Here is a 15,357-nt window from a genome sequence, read left to right as displayed (position 1 = left end):
CACACCCCCATATGACTGGAAAACTTCCCAAAAGGTATCACCTTTGAATGGTTCCTCCACATCTCCCAATAGCACCACAGGCCAAGACAAAGTCTTTAACACACAGGCCTTTGAGGGATACTTATCTAAACCATAGCAAAAACTGAAGAAACCAGGATGCAGTGCTTGGTGTATGGAATGTGCTCAAAATACAACTGGTAACAATTAAATGGATGTTTAAAATAAAGACTCCCAAAGTTCACACAGTTAATAGGAAGAGTTTTACTAAATCTTAACATGACAGAACTCAAAAGATACTTTTGTGATCACAAAGTACCAGTTGTCTGAAATAAGTTTGCAGTCTTTAGCCTCATGGATCACCAAGTCTACTTGGTCAAATATCAAAAGAAAAATATAATCAGACAGTAATATAGACAATAATCATTTCCAAAGAGAAAATAAGTTGGAAATACTGTGATAGAATGATCCATAAGGCTGTACATATTGAGGAAGAGACTATAACTTAGCCGGTTAGAAAGAGAAGGGTTCACAAAGGAAATGATGTCCAAGCTCAGTCTTGATAATTAAGGTCTGATCATTAAGGCATGATGTGGTGAAACCCCCAAGAACATAGTCAATCAGACTGTTCGCCTTCCAGGAATAGAAACCAAAACCTAACATAAGAGAACTTCCAGCAACCACTCCACCCACAAAGGTAGAATGATTCTTCCAGTTCCCAAGCCCCAAAGGGAGCATCTTGGGACTAAATGCCCACCTAGGCTACCAAAGTTAGGTGACCACATGGAACAAGTTGATAGCCAACAACTGGAAAGTAATCCCAAACTAGAAATTTTAGTATAGCCAGGGAGGAAACTGAGAAAGATGCCTGAGAAAAGTATTGGCTGCACTGGGTTATTCTTAATAAACAGTAACTTTGATAAACCCAAGGAACACTAAAGGCTCTGGTCAAGCTTGGGAACATGGAAATTTGGCTTTACCACTCTGCCAGAGGCCCCCTCCAGGGCTCCCAGCCACAGAATCTCTCTGATCAAAACCCCAATGAAGCCCACCTCCTCCTCCTCCAGGGATTGAATGACCCCTGGATCCTCCAGGCCCTTCTTAAGTTCAAGGATGTCCAGGGTCCCATTTTCATTGTAGTCCAAGTACCCAAAGAGATCACCATGGAAGCATCCATCTGCTGTGCCTCAGGTGGCAGAATGGTCCACACTTCAGCTTCTGAATCCCCCAGAGGCAGAAGTTCCCAGGAGCGGGACAAGGAGGATGTCTTTCCACCTGGAGACCTAAGGTAGCAGCCTCCTGGGAGGTGCCAAAGACAAAGCACCTCTGCATGTTCCTGCAAGGCATGTGCAAGGCTGGAGTCCACCAGCCAGTGCCAAGGACCAACAGGAAGGGAGGCCATGGGAGTTTGGGCCACATTACCAGGTGAGCTGACCACATGCTCTCTTTCCACTCCAGGTAGAGCTGAGAGCTGAGAGGGTTCAACTCAGTCCCCTCCTTCAGAAACTTCCAGGACCCCAGCACAGAACTGTCTGAAAGTAGAGCTTACTTTTATGAAAAGTGGGGATGAGTGTTGAGACTGGCTGGTGGTGGAAGTTTGCCAACATTTTTTTTTTTTTTTTTTTTTTTTTTTTTTTTTTAGTCAGTAGGTTGCAACTGTCTAGAAATCCTTTTAGGGTTGAGGCACTGGAGAATTGCTGTCAAAAGATTGGGAACTGAATAAAAATCTGCCCTTGTGGGCCTTTCCTTCTGTGATTCCCCCACTCTCCTGTCCCCCACTTCCCACCTCCCACCCCAAAGAGTGGTGGTGTATTTTCTTCTTTCTTTCATCTTCACCCAGTACCTACAATGGTTTCAGGCAAAGTCACTCTGTCCTGAACAGCTGTTAGAGCACACTCGGGGATAATCTCAGAATGGGCAGAAGTTAAGTAAACTGGGGTCCAACACAGTAGGCAGAGATACTCATAAACCACATCTGTGGCTTTTCAACCCCCACCCTTCAGAATCACAGGAGCCCTGGCTTCCTCTACACGTTCCCTTTGCATGCTCCCTCATCCTGTTCCACTGGAAGTGTGGGGGTGCAGAGTTCACTGTAAAAACTCCCCACTTTTTGTATAATTTATTTTCCTAAATAGAATATACTCTTTTAAAAGCTGAATATTAAAATTCATAAGGAAAATTTAAGTCAGCTATTCTCTGTTAGTTCTGGCTCTTTATCACATATCATGTCAAGTATTGGGAACACAAAGAGGACCACTAGTGTCCTTGAAATACTGGTGGGTTTCCCTTTAGGAGAAGGTTGCTCTGTGGTTAGTCGTAAGTATCACTGTAGGCTGCGCAATAAACACTTCTCCCAGAACTGTGAGCAAATGGCTAGTTGTTTCAGAAGATGCGCTGTGGCCCAATCAAGAGCCGATTCTTCCACAAAAGAGGAGCGTATGGTCCACAGGGAACTCTCCTTCCCTGTGCTCTGCAGGGGATGCAGTCAGTGACCAAGAGTTAAGATGACATGTTCAGACAGAGAATAAGCCTCTCAAGGACCAACAAGAAAACACAGAAGTCATGGCCAAGGTAACAAGGAAAACAGACTGACGGCATTTTCAGAATTGATAGGAGAGAACAACCATAAGGCTCACAGTCTCATCCAATAATAAGCGAGTATTTTTGTTGACTACCTCTTCCCACTTTTTGAAATTACCCTGTCCATTATTTGTTTATTATTCTTTAGTCTCCATTTGACCAACTAATACATAGAGACCTAGTATAGGGAGAATTTCAAGAATACAATGGTGGACTCCCTTGGTCTTGTTCACCACTACACCCCCAGTGTATTGAATACTGTCTGGCACTATTAAAAAACATTAATTGAATGAATTGAATATTTGCACTATGTTATTGGGTGAGTTATATGTGGAGCTTCCAGGCATCAAATAACCATTCCTAGTTTATATGTGGACTTTCCAGGCATTAAATAACTTGTCCAAGGCCACGCATGAGTGATACAAATACTGGGATCGTTCTAACTGTGCAGCCTATAATATAACCACCATATATACTGCAACAGTTAATGTGTAGTAAACATGATGATCCATGTTTCAAGGCTTCAAACTCTCTCAACAAATCTTTTTGTTTTTTTCATAAATCCTGTCAAACAGACTCTGGACTCTATTTCAACCTTAAAAAGATAAGATTTCTGAACTCATAGTAATCAAAGGAAGTCAAACAGCACCTTCCAGAATGTTTTCTTGTGGAAACTTATTTATTTGTAAATGTCATAACTGGAATACTGATAAAGGAGATAACTCTGAATGGGCTAGGGTAAAATTATAAAAGTGACACGAGGCCTTAAACAATGATAAAAATCTACTAGGCAGAATGAGAGAAAGCCCAGGCAGAGAAAAGAAAATAAAGGGTAAATGTACACAGTTGTGGCCCTGACAGGGAACACAGAATGTTGGAAAATGGACTGAAAGGTTTAGAATACTGTCAAGACAGAAAGGGCAGAATGCCTTAATATTGAATTCTTCCCCTTTTTATCTTTTTCTTTTTTTCATTTTTTTCAGAAACTTTACTTCCACAAGGAAAAAAAAATCAGATTTTAGAATATAAATCAGGAGAAAAAGGAAAAGACACAGATTTTATATATTCAGAACATCTGACATACATGTAGTTGGAATTCCATTGTTTTTCTTGTACCATAATCCCCCTGCTAGGAAGCCCTAAAATGCACCTCTATGACTTCTGTATCCGGTTCCTTAGTATCATGCCAGAAACTAAAAAGGTTCTGACAGTTGATATATTAATGGATCAAATCCTCCTTTCATGGAATGAAATGCTGGACAGAATTTCCATTCAAAGCAATACATATTTGCTAAGTTGCTGTTTGTGTACATGATTCTATTCCATTTGTGGTTGTAAAATATCTCTTCTTCAGACAGATAATCAAAACTTGTAGAATATAAGAATTAGAAGAGCTCCTAGATCAAAGTACCCAGTACAGCTACTCTGCTGACACTGCCTAATCATTGGGCACATACCATCCCCACGAGAACCCAGAGTCCTCAGGGAGTTTATTGTCTAGTACATGTGATACCACATTTTTTCAAAAAATTTTAAATATTTTTTAATTGTTGATAGACCTTTATTTTATTCATTTATTTATATGTGGTGCTTAGGATCAAACGCAGTGTTTCACACGTGCTAGGCAAGCCCTCTACCACTGAGCAACAATCCCAGCCCTGATACCACATTTTTGAGGGTTTTTTGTTTTGTTTTGTTTTGTTATGTGAACTTTCATACCCCGTCACGTGTGCTTTTGTTAAAAGCTCTGTCCAGGAGGTAGGGGTGATATCAGCATTTTAAGAAAAAGAAAAATAAAGCCTGAGCAAAGTTTAAATTTGACTATGGCTACATGGTCAGTTCACAAAAAGTATGGAACTCTTTGAGCAAGCTACTCCCATTCTTGCTCTTGGCATCGATCTTAGTCCATTTGGACTACTATAACCATATACTTGCTCAGACATTATTGGTCACAGTTCCAAAGGCTGAAGTCCTAGGATCAAGACAATGTCAGATTCAGTATTTGCTGAGGGCATGGTAGAAGAGGCAAGGGAGCACTCCTGGGTCTCTTATAAGAGTTCAAATGCCATTCATGAGGGCTCTATCCTCAGAACCTACTCACCTACCTAGAACCTGTGAGGACCATTACCTCAGGGGTTAGCATTTCAACACACGAATGGGTAGATACAAATATTCAGCCCATTATAGTTATATTCTCAGTTCAAGCATCCTCTGCCTCCTACATCTGCATCTCCCAAGAAAGTCACAGTAAAAATGGTGACCATGAAAATAAGGCAAACAACTTAGTTTTAAAATTGCATAGAATTTCCCAAGCTAATTGAACACATTTTTTAACTAACAAGTACGAACTTGAGTAAAATGATCAGTTGTTCACCATTATTTTATGTTCCTCATGATTTCCCATTTTGGTACATTAAAATTCAGATTATTTCCTCCAACTTAAATATCCTAAACTATGACTTTTTTTTCATCAGAGTACTTCAAATGTTACCTAAAAATTGGGACCATCTTTTAGAATGTTCAAATGTGGTGTTTGATTAAAAAAAAGAAAGAAAGAAAGAAAAATGAAGACTCTCAAAAGGATAATTAGATAATTAAAGAAAAATTGGTAGTGGCCGAATACTGATGTCCTTGTTCCTTATACTACATTGTACTCATTCCATGTTCTTATATTCCTGCATCCTAGGAGAAGTTAATGTGTATTTTCTCTCTTTTATACATTAATTTCACAGTAAGGAGAATTGGAAACACACAGAAAAGAGGGGTCATATCAGCAGAAACTTTAATGAGTTTACTTCCTGCTAGTTCTTAATTTTGTCTCAGGACTTGCCATGAAGTCTTTCCCCTGGACAATCTTGGAACACTTAATAATGGTTAGCTATTTCTTCCTTTTGCTATTTTCTACATTCTTACTCTTAATGAAATATATTCATTTCATCTAAGGTCTAAAGAAACTTAAACAGAAACTTGTGCTCTTTTAAAGGCTAAATTCATTACAAAATCTTGGAAACAGGGAGAGGAGATCAAATCAAACAGAAATTTATAGGGATTTCATCTGAAGTATTTGTCTTAGATGCAAACTATTATCTTGAAGCCTTCTGTTGAAGAGTCATCCCATAGTTCTCACTTTTTTATATTTGATTAGACAACATCATCAATCCTTGACTTTACACAAACCCTTGAACTGTGCCTTGAAAAATTTTTCCCACAAATATTGACTGTGTAATCAAATTGAAGTATTTGATTAGTTACTGTTTCCCAGGCATGAAGGTTAATTTTATGTGTCGATTTAAAGGATGCCCAGCTGGCTGGTAAAACTTTATTTCTGGCTGTGTCTATCAGTGTTTCTTTGGAAGAGATTAGATTTTTAATCAGTAGACTGAGTATAGATTGCCCTCACCAATGTGGGTAGGCATCATCAAGGCCAATGGAAGTCCTAAATAGAACAAAAACATGAAGGAAATTAAAAGAAATTTTACTTTCAAAATAGAAGACTTCATAAAGATTGATATCCTAAATGGATGGAGTGGTGGAAAAGCAGACTGTCAGTCAACAGAGAGTTGATGGTAAAATTTCTTGCAAGGCAATACAAATCTCTATTTAAAGTATGTAACCCTCAGACTCAGCAATTTCCACTCTCCAAAATTTGTGCTATAAGCAGGCCAAAATGGAAAAAAAAAAAAAAATGAATCCCTGTGTAGGGATTCCACTGCAATTTCACTTATAATTACTTTGGAACTATCAATAAAATGATAAACAATAGAGAATTGGTAATACATGATACAACCATGAAATGGAATATCCCAAAAATCAATCCAAAATTCTCAAAATTTTGGTATCAAGATAGTTTTACTATCTTAAAAATTATTAAGGACTCCAAAGAGCTTCTGCATGTTATAGGAACCATGAAGCCATAACCCACAGATCTTCCTTCAAGGCGTCCTTCTCTGGAGAACACAGTTGACTGACATCCTCTAGTCTCTTGCCTTGGCTCCTTCAAATGCACCACTGTGAGTTCCATGGCTATCCTTTCCCTGGGTTGCTTCCAGCCAGTGAGTGAACATGGTGAGAACTTAAGCCGGACCATTTCTGGACTTCCTCACAAATAACTTTTGGCTGGCTCCCTATCAACCTGGTCTAAACTTTCTCAGAACTTCTCTGTTATTTGAAGTTCTTCTTACACAGTCCTTCAGGAAGGAGATCTCTCCTAAAGCTATGCAAAGAAGCATATCTCTTTAGCACAAGGAGTGGTCATGGTGGCCAGGGACATGAGTGGCTCAGCAAACTTTCCAGAAAACCTGGCTGTGGAAGCAGAGTTGATGGACAGCCTACCCCTGCCACATCTTTGAACCTGCAGTATTCATGCTAATTTCACACTTTCCCTGAGCTCCTCCAACAGATGTCTAGGCACACCCTGGGCACACTAGTGCCCACTAGCACTGGGCAATGCAGGACTGCCATAACTGCATTTCTTTAATCACTATCCATTAACCTACTTGAGACTTTCTAACAACTACGCTTGGGTCTGGAGTTCTTCCTAAATTAATTCTTTCTCACATCCTTTTCCTAAATTTGCATCATAGGCCTGGTGAAACAGCTCATTGGTAGAGCACTTGCCTAGCATGCCTGAGACCCTGGGTTCAATCACAGTTCTTTTTAAAAAAACAAACAAAACAAAAAACTTGCATCATGGCCTAAAGTCTAAAGACTCCCCCCTTGTCTTACTATGGTTCCCTCTTATCCTTCACAGGCACAGGCATTTCTCCCAATAAATCTTTTGCACACCCAATCCCATTTTGGTTCCTGTTCCTTGGAGAGTAAGAACTGATGCAGTTAGTACCAGGAGAGATCAAAGACAGAGGCAGTGACAAGGACTTGGGGACTGGTTCACTCATTGCCCTCAGGCAAAGAAATCCCACCCTGAATAGAGTATGGTACACATACCATCCTTTGCACAAAGTGGGACCCAACTGCTAAAGTTTCACCAGAATGAAAATGGCTAAGAGAAAATGGCTAAGAGAAACACTCTGGTTCATGCAGATTCAGGCATATTAAAAATATGGGGGAACTATGCTCTGAGGGTAGGAAAATGATATAATGATAAAAGGAACAATTCACTAGGGAGAGGTAACAATGCCATATTTGACTACACCAGCAGCATAGCCTATAGAAGGAAAAATTGGTAGAATTGTAAAGAAAAGTTGATAAACCCATATAGAGGAAGATGCACACCTGTGTTTCAGTAGGTAATACAGTAACAGAATCAGATAAAGGCTCACAGTTATTGAATATTTATGAGATAACAGGTGTTATTCTCAGTACTTTGTGTATTTTAATTTATTTATTCTTAATTATAACACTGTGAGGTGGTATTATTATTAAGAAAATTGCCACAAGTTAACTAGTAGAAGTAACCATCATAATGAATTTTCCTTATTTTCTTACCAGCTTGGTTATGCATGTAAAAGGATGTTTATCTTATTTTACCCAAACATTCTAGTGATCATACAACATGTTTGGCTATATTATCCTACCTATGCTGGACACAGAAACTCTAATAACTGATTTAAACTTTTCTTTTATATTTTCAAAAATGGGCCACTGCTTTGTTAGTCAGGGTATTTCAAATTATAGCCTTAAATCTTTTTGTATTACTTTGATTAGATGAATAAGACAGGATCCTTACCCATCCTCAAGAGGGTTGATCTCAATGGAAGCCACAATATCGAATAAAAATAAAACCACTTGAAATTTACAGCAACGGAGATATGTAAGACTAAGGACCTACACAAAGCAGCAAGTGACCAACTCTTCTCTGGAGGGTGGCCCAAAGGCACATCAAAGAGGAAATGATATTTACCCAAATAAAAACAATTTTTACCTAATTATAAAAATCGCATTGCAATCATTTTTCTAAATTGAAATAGTACAAAAGTTGTAAAGAAATAAAGTAGAAAAAAGTAACCTAACTCCTATAATCCAGAAATATCCATGAACCTTTGATGGGAATACATACCATAAGAACTCTGGGAATGGCTAGTAATGCCTGGCATGCGCACAAAGAGTGATCAATGTATGAATAAAATACATTTTTTGCCTCTACATTAATTATACACATATAGTACGGTGATAAATATGTGTCATTCTAATCCCTATGGCTGCATATACATAGTTTTATATAACTTATTTTGTAATATGCTATAAACTTTGGGAAATTTAACTTTTTTTCCTGATTTCAAGTTCACTTAATCAATCTTGCCAGAGATTTGCTATTTTTATTCACAGTTTCAAGGAACCAACCCCAAAACATATATTAGGAAATTAAAAGCACACTAAATAATTTGTGAGTCAAAGATGAAGTCATGGGCTGGGGAGATAGCTCAGTCGGTAGAGTGTTTGCCTTGCAAGCACAAGAACCTGGGTTCAATCCCCAGCCCGCAAAAAAAAAAAAAAAAAAAGATGAAGTCATGTTGGAAATCAAAAAGTACCTGAAACTAAATAACAAAAATAAGTAATTCCAAAAAACCTTGTGGGACCCAGCAAAATAAGCGAGTAAAGGGATATAATATCTCAAAATTCATGAGTATTCATTCAATTCAAGAAATTAGAAAACAGGCAAATGAGTAAGCCCAAAGAAAGCAGAAGGAAATAAATGGAAATTAATCAAAGAAAATAATCAGAGTCAGTCAGCAAAAAGGATCAAAAGTTGTTTCTTTCAAAGTGTGAATAAAATAGCCAAATCTATGGTGAGATTGAAGGGGGTGGAGGAGGACAGACATCAGGAATTAAATAACCCATCTACAGATATAGTCACGAATTTTATAAAATCATGGTTAATAGGAACCTTGGGCAAAATGGGCAGTTTAAAAAAAAAGTTTGTAAATAAATGTAAGTCAAGAAGAAATGGAAAACTGAGAGTTCTATAACCACTAAAGATATTGAGAGAGGTGTTTAAAATACGAGTACAGAACAGTTGTTGGCCCTCGAAGTAACCCAATCACTTTCCCTCTTTGGGTAGGGAATGCCACAGTATCCTCTTGCACTCTGGAGGGGCTGGAGAAGTTCCAAACATTGTATCTCCACCCAGCTAAGGGGACTGAACTTCAGGAACACGATTAAAATGACTCAGAGGTGAAACTACTCAGCCACAGGCCAATCCTTCAGAACTATCCATATACTCAGGGGATTAATTCAAGAATGTCTTAAATAATGGAATGTCGCCATTCCTCCTCAACAAGTGGGGAGAACGACTGCTTTCCAAACAGATTTGAAACAGTAAATATCACTGGCTATGTAACAAAGCTGCATCGAGGAGACACAGTGTATCTTTTAACTGAACTAGGGGCCCACTTAAGTCTGATGGCTGGAAAATGATTTTAAAGTTTGCAAAAGTACGACAGGCAACTAAAGAACCTGGGATGCATTCAGAACAAACGTGTGGTGGGACTGGGTTTAAATGTAACAGCGCCCATGGGTCAGAGTATTCAAAACACTAAAGTTTTCAGGAAAAATACTCGAAGTCTTTCGATCCAGACCTGCTTCTGCTCTAGGGCTCACAGGCTGTGCGCCTCTTACGAGTCTCTGAACCCATCCGCGGGCTGCAAGCCACGGTGCAACCTTCTTCCTGGCAGAGCCTCAGGCCGCCGCCCTCCTAGATTCTGGCAGCGTCCCCAGAGTGCCTGCAGCCCTCCCTGCGCTCGGGCAGCGCCCCATCAGGGACCCACCTCCTCGGCGTCCTGGCCCAGCGGGATGCCCAGGCTCTTGAGACCCTGCTGCAGCTCGCCGATGTCCACTACGCCGTCCCCATTGCGGTCCAGTGCCTGGAAAAGGGTCTCGTAGCGCGTCGGCGGCTCCGCGTCCTGGCAAGCCGCCACGGGCAGCACAAAGCCCCTCAGCCAACGCAGCATGGTCCTGGAGGCTTGGGGAGGCCCAGCCCAGGAAAGTCACAGGAGGCCGAGGGCTTCCCGGTTGCGACCAGAACCAGCGCGCGAGGCCTGGCTGGGAGGGGCCCGCGGCCGAACAGCCTTTGGGGCGTCGTCGGGGGCGAGGCTTCGGCGCGGCACCCAGGGCGCAGGAACCCGAAGGCTGCCCGAGCAGGCTCGACGCGCAGGGAGTGGCCGGCCAGCTGCTGCTCGGGGAGGAGCTCGCCTCGCGCGGGCCTCGACCAGAGACGCCCAGGGACAAGGCTGGGCTGGGCTGCAGGCAGGCAGGAAGTGAGAGCGCTGCGGGGTGGGGCGGTTGGGGGAAAGGTGTCCTGCTGTGCTCTGAGTCCAGCCGTAAGGGAGGAAGCGCCACAAAGTCACGGGCTTTCTCGTGAGCGTTTTAACAGCTCGAGGGTAGCAGGGTGGCTTTAAGTGCAGGTTACTCATCTTAAAGTTCCCCTCCGACTTGGAGGCTTGACAAACAACTGCCCAAAGGGGGCTCTCTGCCTGGAAAATGGGCCACGTTGGTCTCGTCTCACATGGATCTCTAACTTGTAACACATCTCTTAACACGTCTCGTGGCCTGTCTTCCATTCACAAAAACAATAAAGTGGCCGCATACCCGGGATGGGAAATCTGCGTTAGAAAGCAGAGGAATCAAATCCGAAAACGTCTTTAAAAAAAAAAAAAAAAAAAAAAAAAAAAAAAAAAAAAAGCACATGCAAAGTCTTTGGCAGAAAAGACAGGCATCCATCCACAGGTGAGCAGTGGTGAAGAGAGGCTGCTTTAGTAAACAGCTTGGTTACTAAGTAACCACGGGTGACCTGCCCGTGATAATGCATGGAGAAGTTGCCCAGGGTCTGTATCAGAAAATCCCAGGTCCCTCCCTTTCAAGATGGGTGTGGTTCTGAGGTTTGGCATTTACTACCCAGGTTGAGTCACAGCTTCCTACTACATAACAGTGGATTTAGAGACAATACCAGAGTCCTAGTCCTTCAGCTGTGTGAACTGGGAGATGTGGCATGGCTTCTCTGAGCGGCCTCTCATCAGGAAAATAAGAATATGAAAAGCTGCCTCACCACAACACGGTTATATAGAGTAAGTGAAAGATCTTATACTCTAAACCACCAACAGTGACATGCCCTTAATGGTAATAATTCTCCAATCACAGATGCTTAATAGAAACTGTGGTTGTATTCCTCGTCTGCAGGAGTGAAAACAAATCTGTACTTGAGGATTAGACTCTCCCACATCCTTTGAATCACTGAACAAAAACCAGTTTTTCCGCAAAAGTCAGGAAAGCAGACCCTGACTTTTACTCCCCTCACACCATTTTGTACATTAAAGACATATTCTTCTTGAATCTAGCATTTGTAGTTAAGGACTGCCAAAATCGTCCTGAAACCAGTTTATCTGCTTATGTTGTTTCCAACTTGTATTGAGGATGAAAGTGAGGCTTGCTGTCAGAGAAGTGAGTTACAAATATGGAAAGTATTTAGCTACAATAAACCTGTAGGGATTGTAATTAGTGATGTTGGTGTGAGTTCATGGTTTTAAGTATTTTCAGATATAAAATACGAAGTTAGGGTGTGTGTGTGTGTGTGTGTGTGTGTGTATACACACACACCAGCTCCGCCCACTAACAGGACCTAGGAGTAGTAAATTCATGTAACACTGAGCACATTTAGCACCAGACTATTCTTTCTAAATACTTTTCTCCAAAAGGAACTAGAGGACTTAGGGAAAATAACTGATTTTATAGTAGGGGCAACAAAGGTAGCAATAAGCCTGGAACATCTTGTTTTACCAGAATGTAAGTGCTCACAGAACAGAGATGTGTTAAAAGAACACAGGGTCAGCTTAAAGGGGCTCTCCTTGGTCAAATCTGTGACAATTTGAGCATCAAAATAAATGGTGTTAGCAGATGATATCCCATTAAATAAAACAGGTATCCATTAGTCCACACAGATGTTCATATAAGTGAGATGAGGGAATTATTTTCTATGATTGAACACCAACCAATAAATGTTGATGGAATGATAAAAGTAGAATGTCACCCATGGCGACAATGATTAATTCAGGCAAGAAATATCAATAACACCACTGGATGAAAGGTGGATGAGAAATGTGATATTTACCTTGTTTCAAACTATCTCCTGATAAAATATTAGAAATGGAAAATGAATAAATTTTGGTAGAGAAATCTTACAAACACTACCTTATTCAAATTATCAGTGAATGCCATTAGTGACAGACATATTACAATCATGGACCACATGATGGGATGAAGAGAGAACATGGCATCTCTTCTATGCTGCTCCCAACAGAATGATCTTAATCTGAGTTCAATCATGAGGAAATAAATAAGCCAAAATTGGAGATTTTCTTCAGAATAACCAGCCTGTCACCTTCAAATATGTAAAGATAATGAAGATCAAGAGATGACTGAGAAATTATTCTGAGTTGAAGGAGACTGAAGAAATATGACAAGGAAGTGCAATATCCAAAGGGTAGTATTTGGACAGTTGTTAACAGAGGAACCTTTACAGGCTTATGGGCTTCACTGAATTGTGCTTACAACTTTTTTAAAATTGTTTTTTTAAGTAGACAAAGTCCTGACACCCTTAAAAAGCCCTTCCTGTCTTCCTCAGATGGTGAGCTCCTTGGATACCCACAATACATTTTTCCCTTTCATGAGCAAACTAAACTGACTCTGCCATAATCAAAACAATAACAAAACAAACTTTATAATATTTTATTTTATTTGATCATCAATGCAATATAGTAAAAGTGGTCCAGATAATGCTGGCCAGAAAGAAAAAAAGTCACTGCTGCCCAGCTTGATGGCCAGAAACAAAGCTACAGCAGGTAACTTGGCTCCCTGCATTCCCTCCACCGTGGAGTTTTCTATGACACTGCCAGCATCACAGAGGAGAGGTTAGGATTTAGTTAAGCAGCTGGCATAGGGTGGCAAGAGTGAGTGAAAGCAATAGTTGTCCCATACCCACAAAATCTGTTAGGAAAAAAGAAATAGCATAGTGGGGCAAAGCATATGACCTACCCTTAGCCTGAGAGGATCACAGGGTAATACCATCAGCATTGGGTTGGAAATGTCTCTGCATCATAGCTTCATGAATCTTCTACCACACACGAAGGATAAAACAGATTCCCCTAATACCCACATTCCTTCCTGTTTATGTAGGAATGCATACAATGGGGACTGAGTTTAACCAGTGTTATTTTCTTACCTACCCACAGGATATATTCCACTGAAAAAGTTCGTTAAGATTCCAAACTTACTCAACTTTCATTTTTACAACATCCTATGCCATGAGAAAACTTGATTTATTCTACTGGTTGGGTGGTATTAAAGGAAAACAACCCCTATATATGAAGGTGGTATTCTCAATACTTAAACCAAGATTTTTGGTCCTTATTCAGAGACAAGTTCAATTTTGTTTAATATCCAGTTCTTGTCATATTTGTTTCCCTCTTTTCCAGAAGAGAACAAAATCAAAGCAGAAAAGTCCAATTGATAGTCAGGGAGTGGTTAACAATGTCTGAGCCATGCACAATGACAGAAATGACCAGTGGGTGGAGGAAAAACTAAAATTCAAGTTAGAATTTTATTATAGTACAGGGCAATAATAAATGTCAAAACAAACAAAAAGAAAGCGTGGTTCCTAGAGAGGGCTAATACCCACATTCTTTACTTGACAACACAGGGGTATACATTAACCACATGTAATACAGAATTATTTAAAGGACAGAGAAACTACAGTTACATTAACACATTACTCCCTACAATCATACTAGATAGAGTATTACTAGAAGTAAAGAGATCCAAACATTGTAGCATTAGATGCCATAATATAATGATGATGATCACAGTTCTAAGAACAGGGTTATAATTAAAATGGAACTAAAAAGACTAATAAGAAGTTCTGTAAAAAACTCTTTTGTGCTTTACGAAATATAAAGAGGGTATGAATACATATTTCTTCCCATATAGTTTGTTCATTCAACTATTAAATATTTATTGGGTACTTGCTAAGGGCCATAATTAGGCCTCCATTTAGGGAAGAGAGTTGTGAAGGAAAACAACTAACGTCTTATCCTCATGGAGCAGGGAGATAAGGAATAACTGAATCATACCTAATCATACCTAAATATGGGTGGGGGAGCACTGAGGATTTAACCCAGGTGTGCTTTACCACTGTGCCACATCCCCGACCCTTTTTATTTTATTTTATTTATTTTTTATTTTGAGACAGGCCCTCACTAAGTTGCTTAGGGTCTCACTAAATTGCTGAGTCTGGCCTCCAACTTGTGATCCTCCTGCCTCAGCCTCCCAAGCCACTGGAATTATAGGTGTGTGCCACTGCCCCTGGCTACAAAAAGTTTTATAAGCAATAAAACCAAGAACCTATAAAACTATAATTATTCCAACATTCATTTTTACATTTACTCTGTGCAGACAGAAATTTCCAATGCACATTTCTTACTTTTTCAAAGTTCTTATTTTACATATATTTTTCATATTTCTTATTTTCTTAGTTCTTTCATACTTCTTATTTTAAAGAGTTATCACTCATTTTAAAAATAGAACTTTTGGGTCTTTACTGTATTTCATTTCATGTCTTATATACACATGCTCAAAACTGAAAAGTTTTGAGTTCTTTAAAGTTTATTTTATTCTATCTTTGCAGTACCTTCAAACTCATGAGACTACTTGTATCTTCGTAGTATATGGATGTACTTGTATATTTTTAATAAGTTTTAAATTGAAAACAACTCAGTTTGACGTTTCAAAGTGTTTATTTCTGAAGGCAAAGCAGTCTAATAGAAAAAGGACATA

General features: G+C 39.8%; 1 protein-coding gene across 1 annotated transcript in view; it reads right to left on the bottom strand.

Moving 5' to 3' along the window:
* LOC124961288 (calcium-binding mitochondrial carrier protein SCaMC-1) overlaps positions 1-10,721 on the bottom strand; it is a 47,192-nt gene extending 36,471 nt beyond the window's left edge. The window contains exon 1 of the mRNA XM_047519930.1: positions 10,302-10,721. Within this exon, the coding sequence (XP_047375886.1) occupies positions 10,302-10,484 (183 nt within the window). The 5' untranslated portion in view covers positions 10,485-10,721. The remainder of the gene's footprint in view (positions 1-10,301) is intronic.
* Positions 10,722-15,357: the final 4,636 nt, after the last annotated feature.

This window comes from Sciurus carolinensis, chromosome 1, assembly GCF_902686445.1.
Source record: "Sciurus carolinensis chromosome 1, mSciCar1.2, whole genome shotgun sequence".
NCBI classification, from domain to species: Eukaryota; Metazoa; Chordata; class Mammalia; order Rodentia; family Sciuridae; genus Sciurus; species Sciurus carolinensis.
Note: the sequence above shows the minus strand (reverse complement) of the source record. Positions and strands in the feature narration are given on the sequence as shown.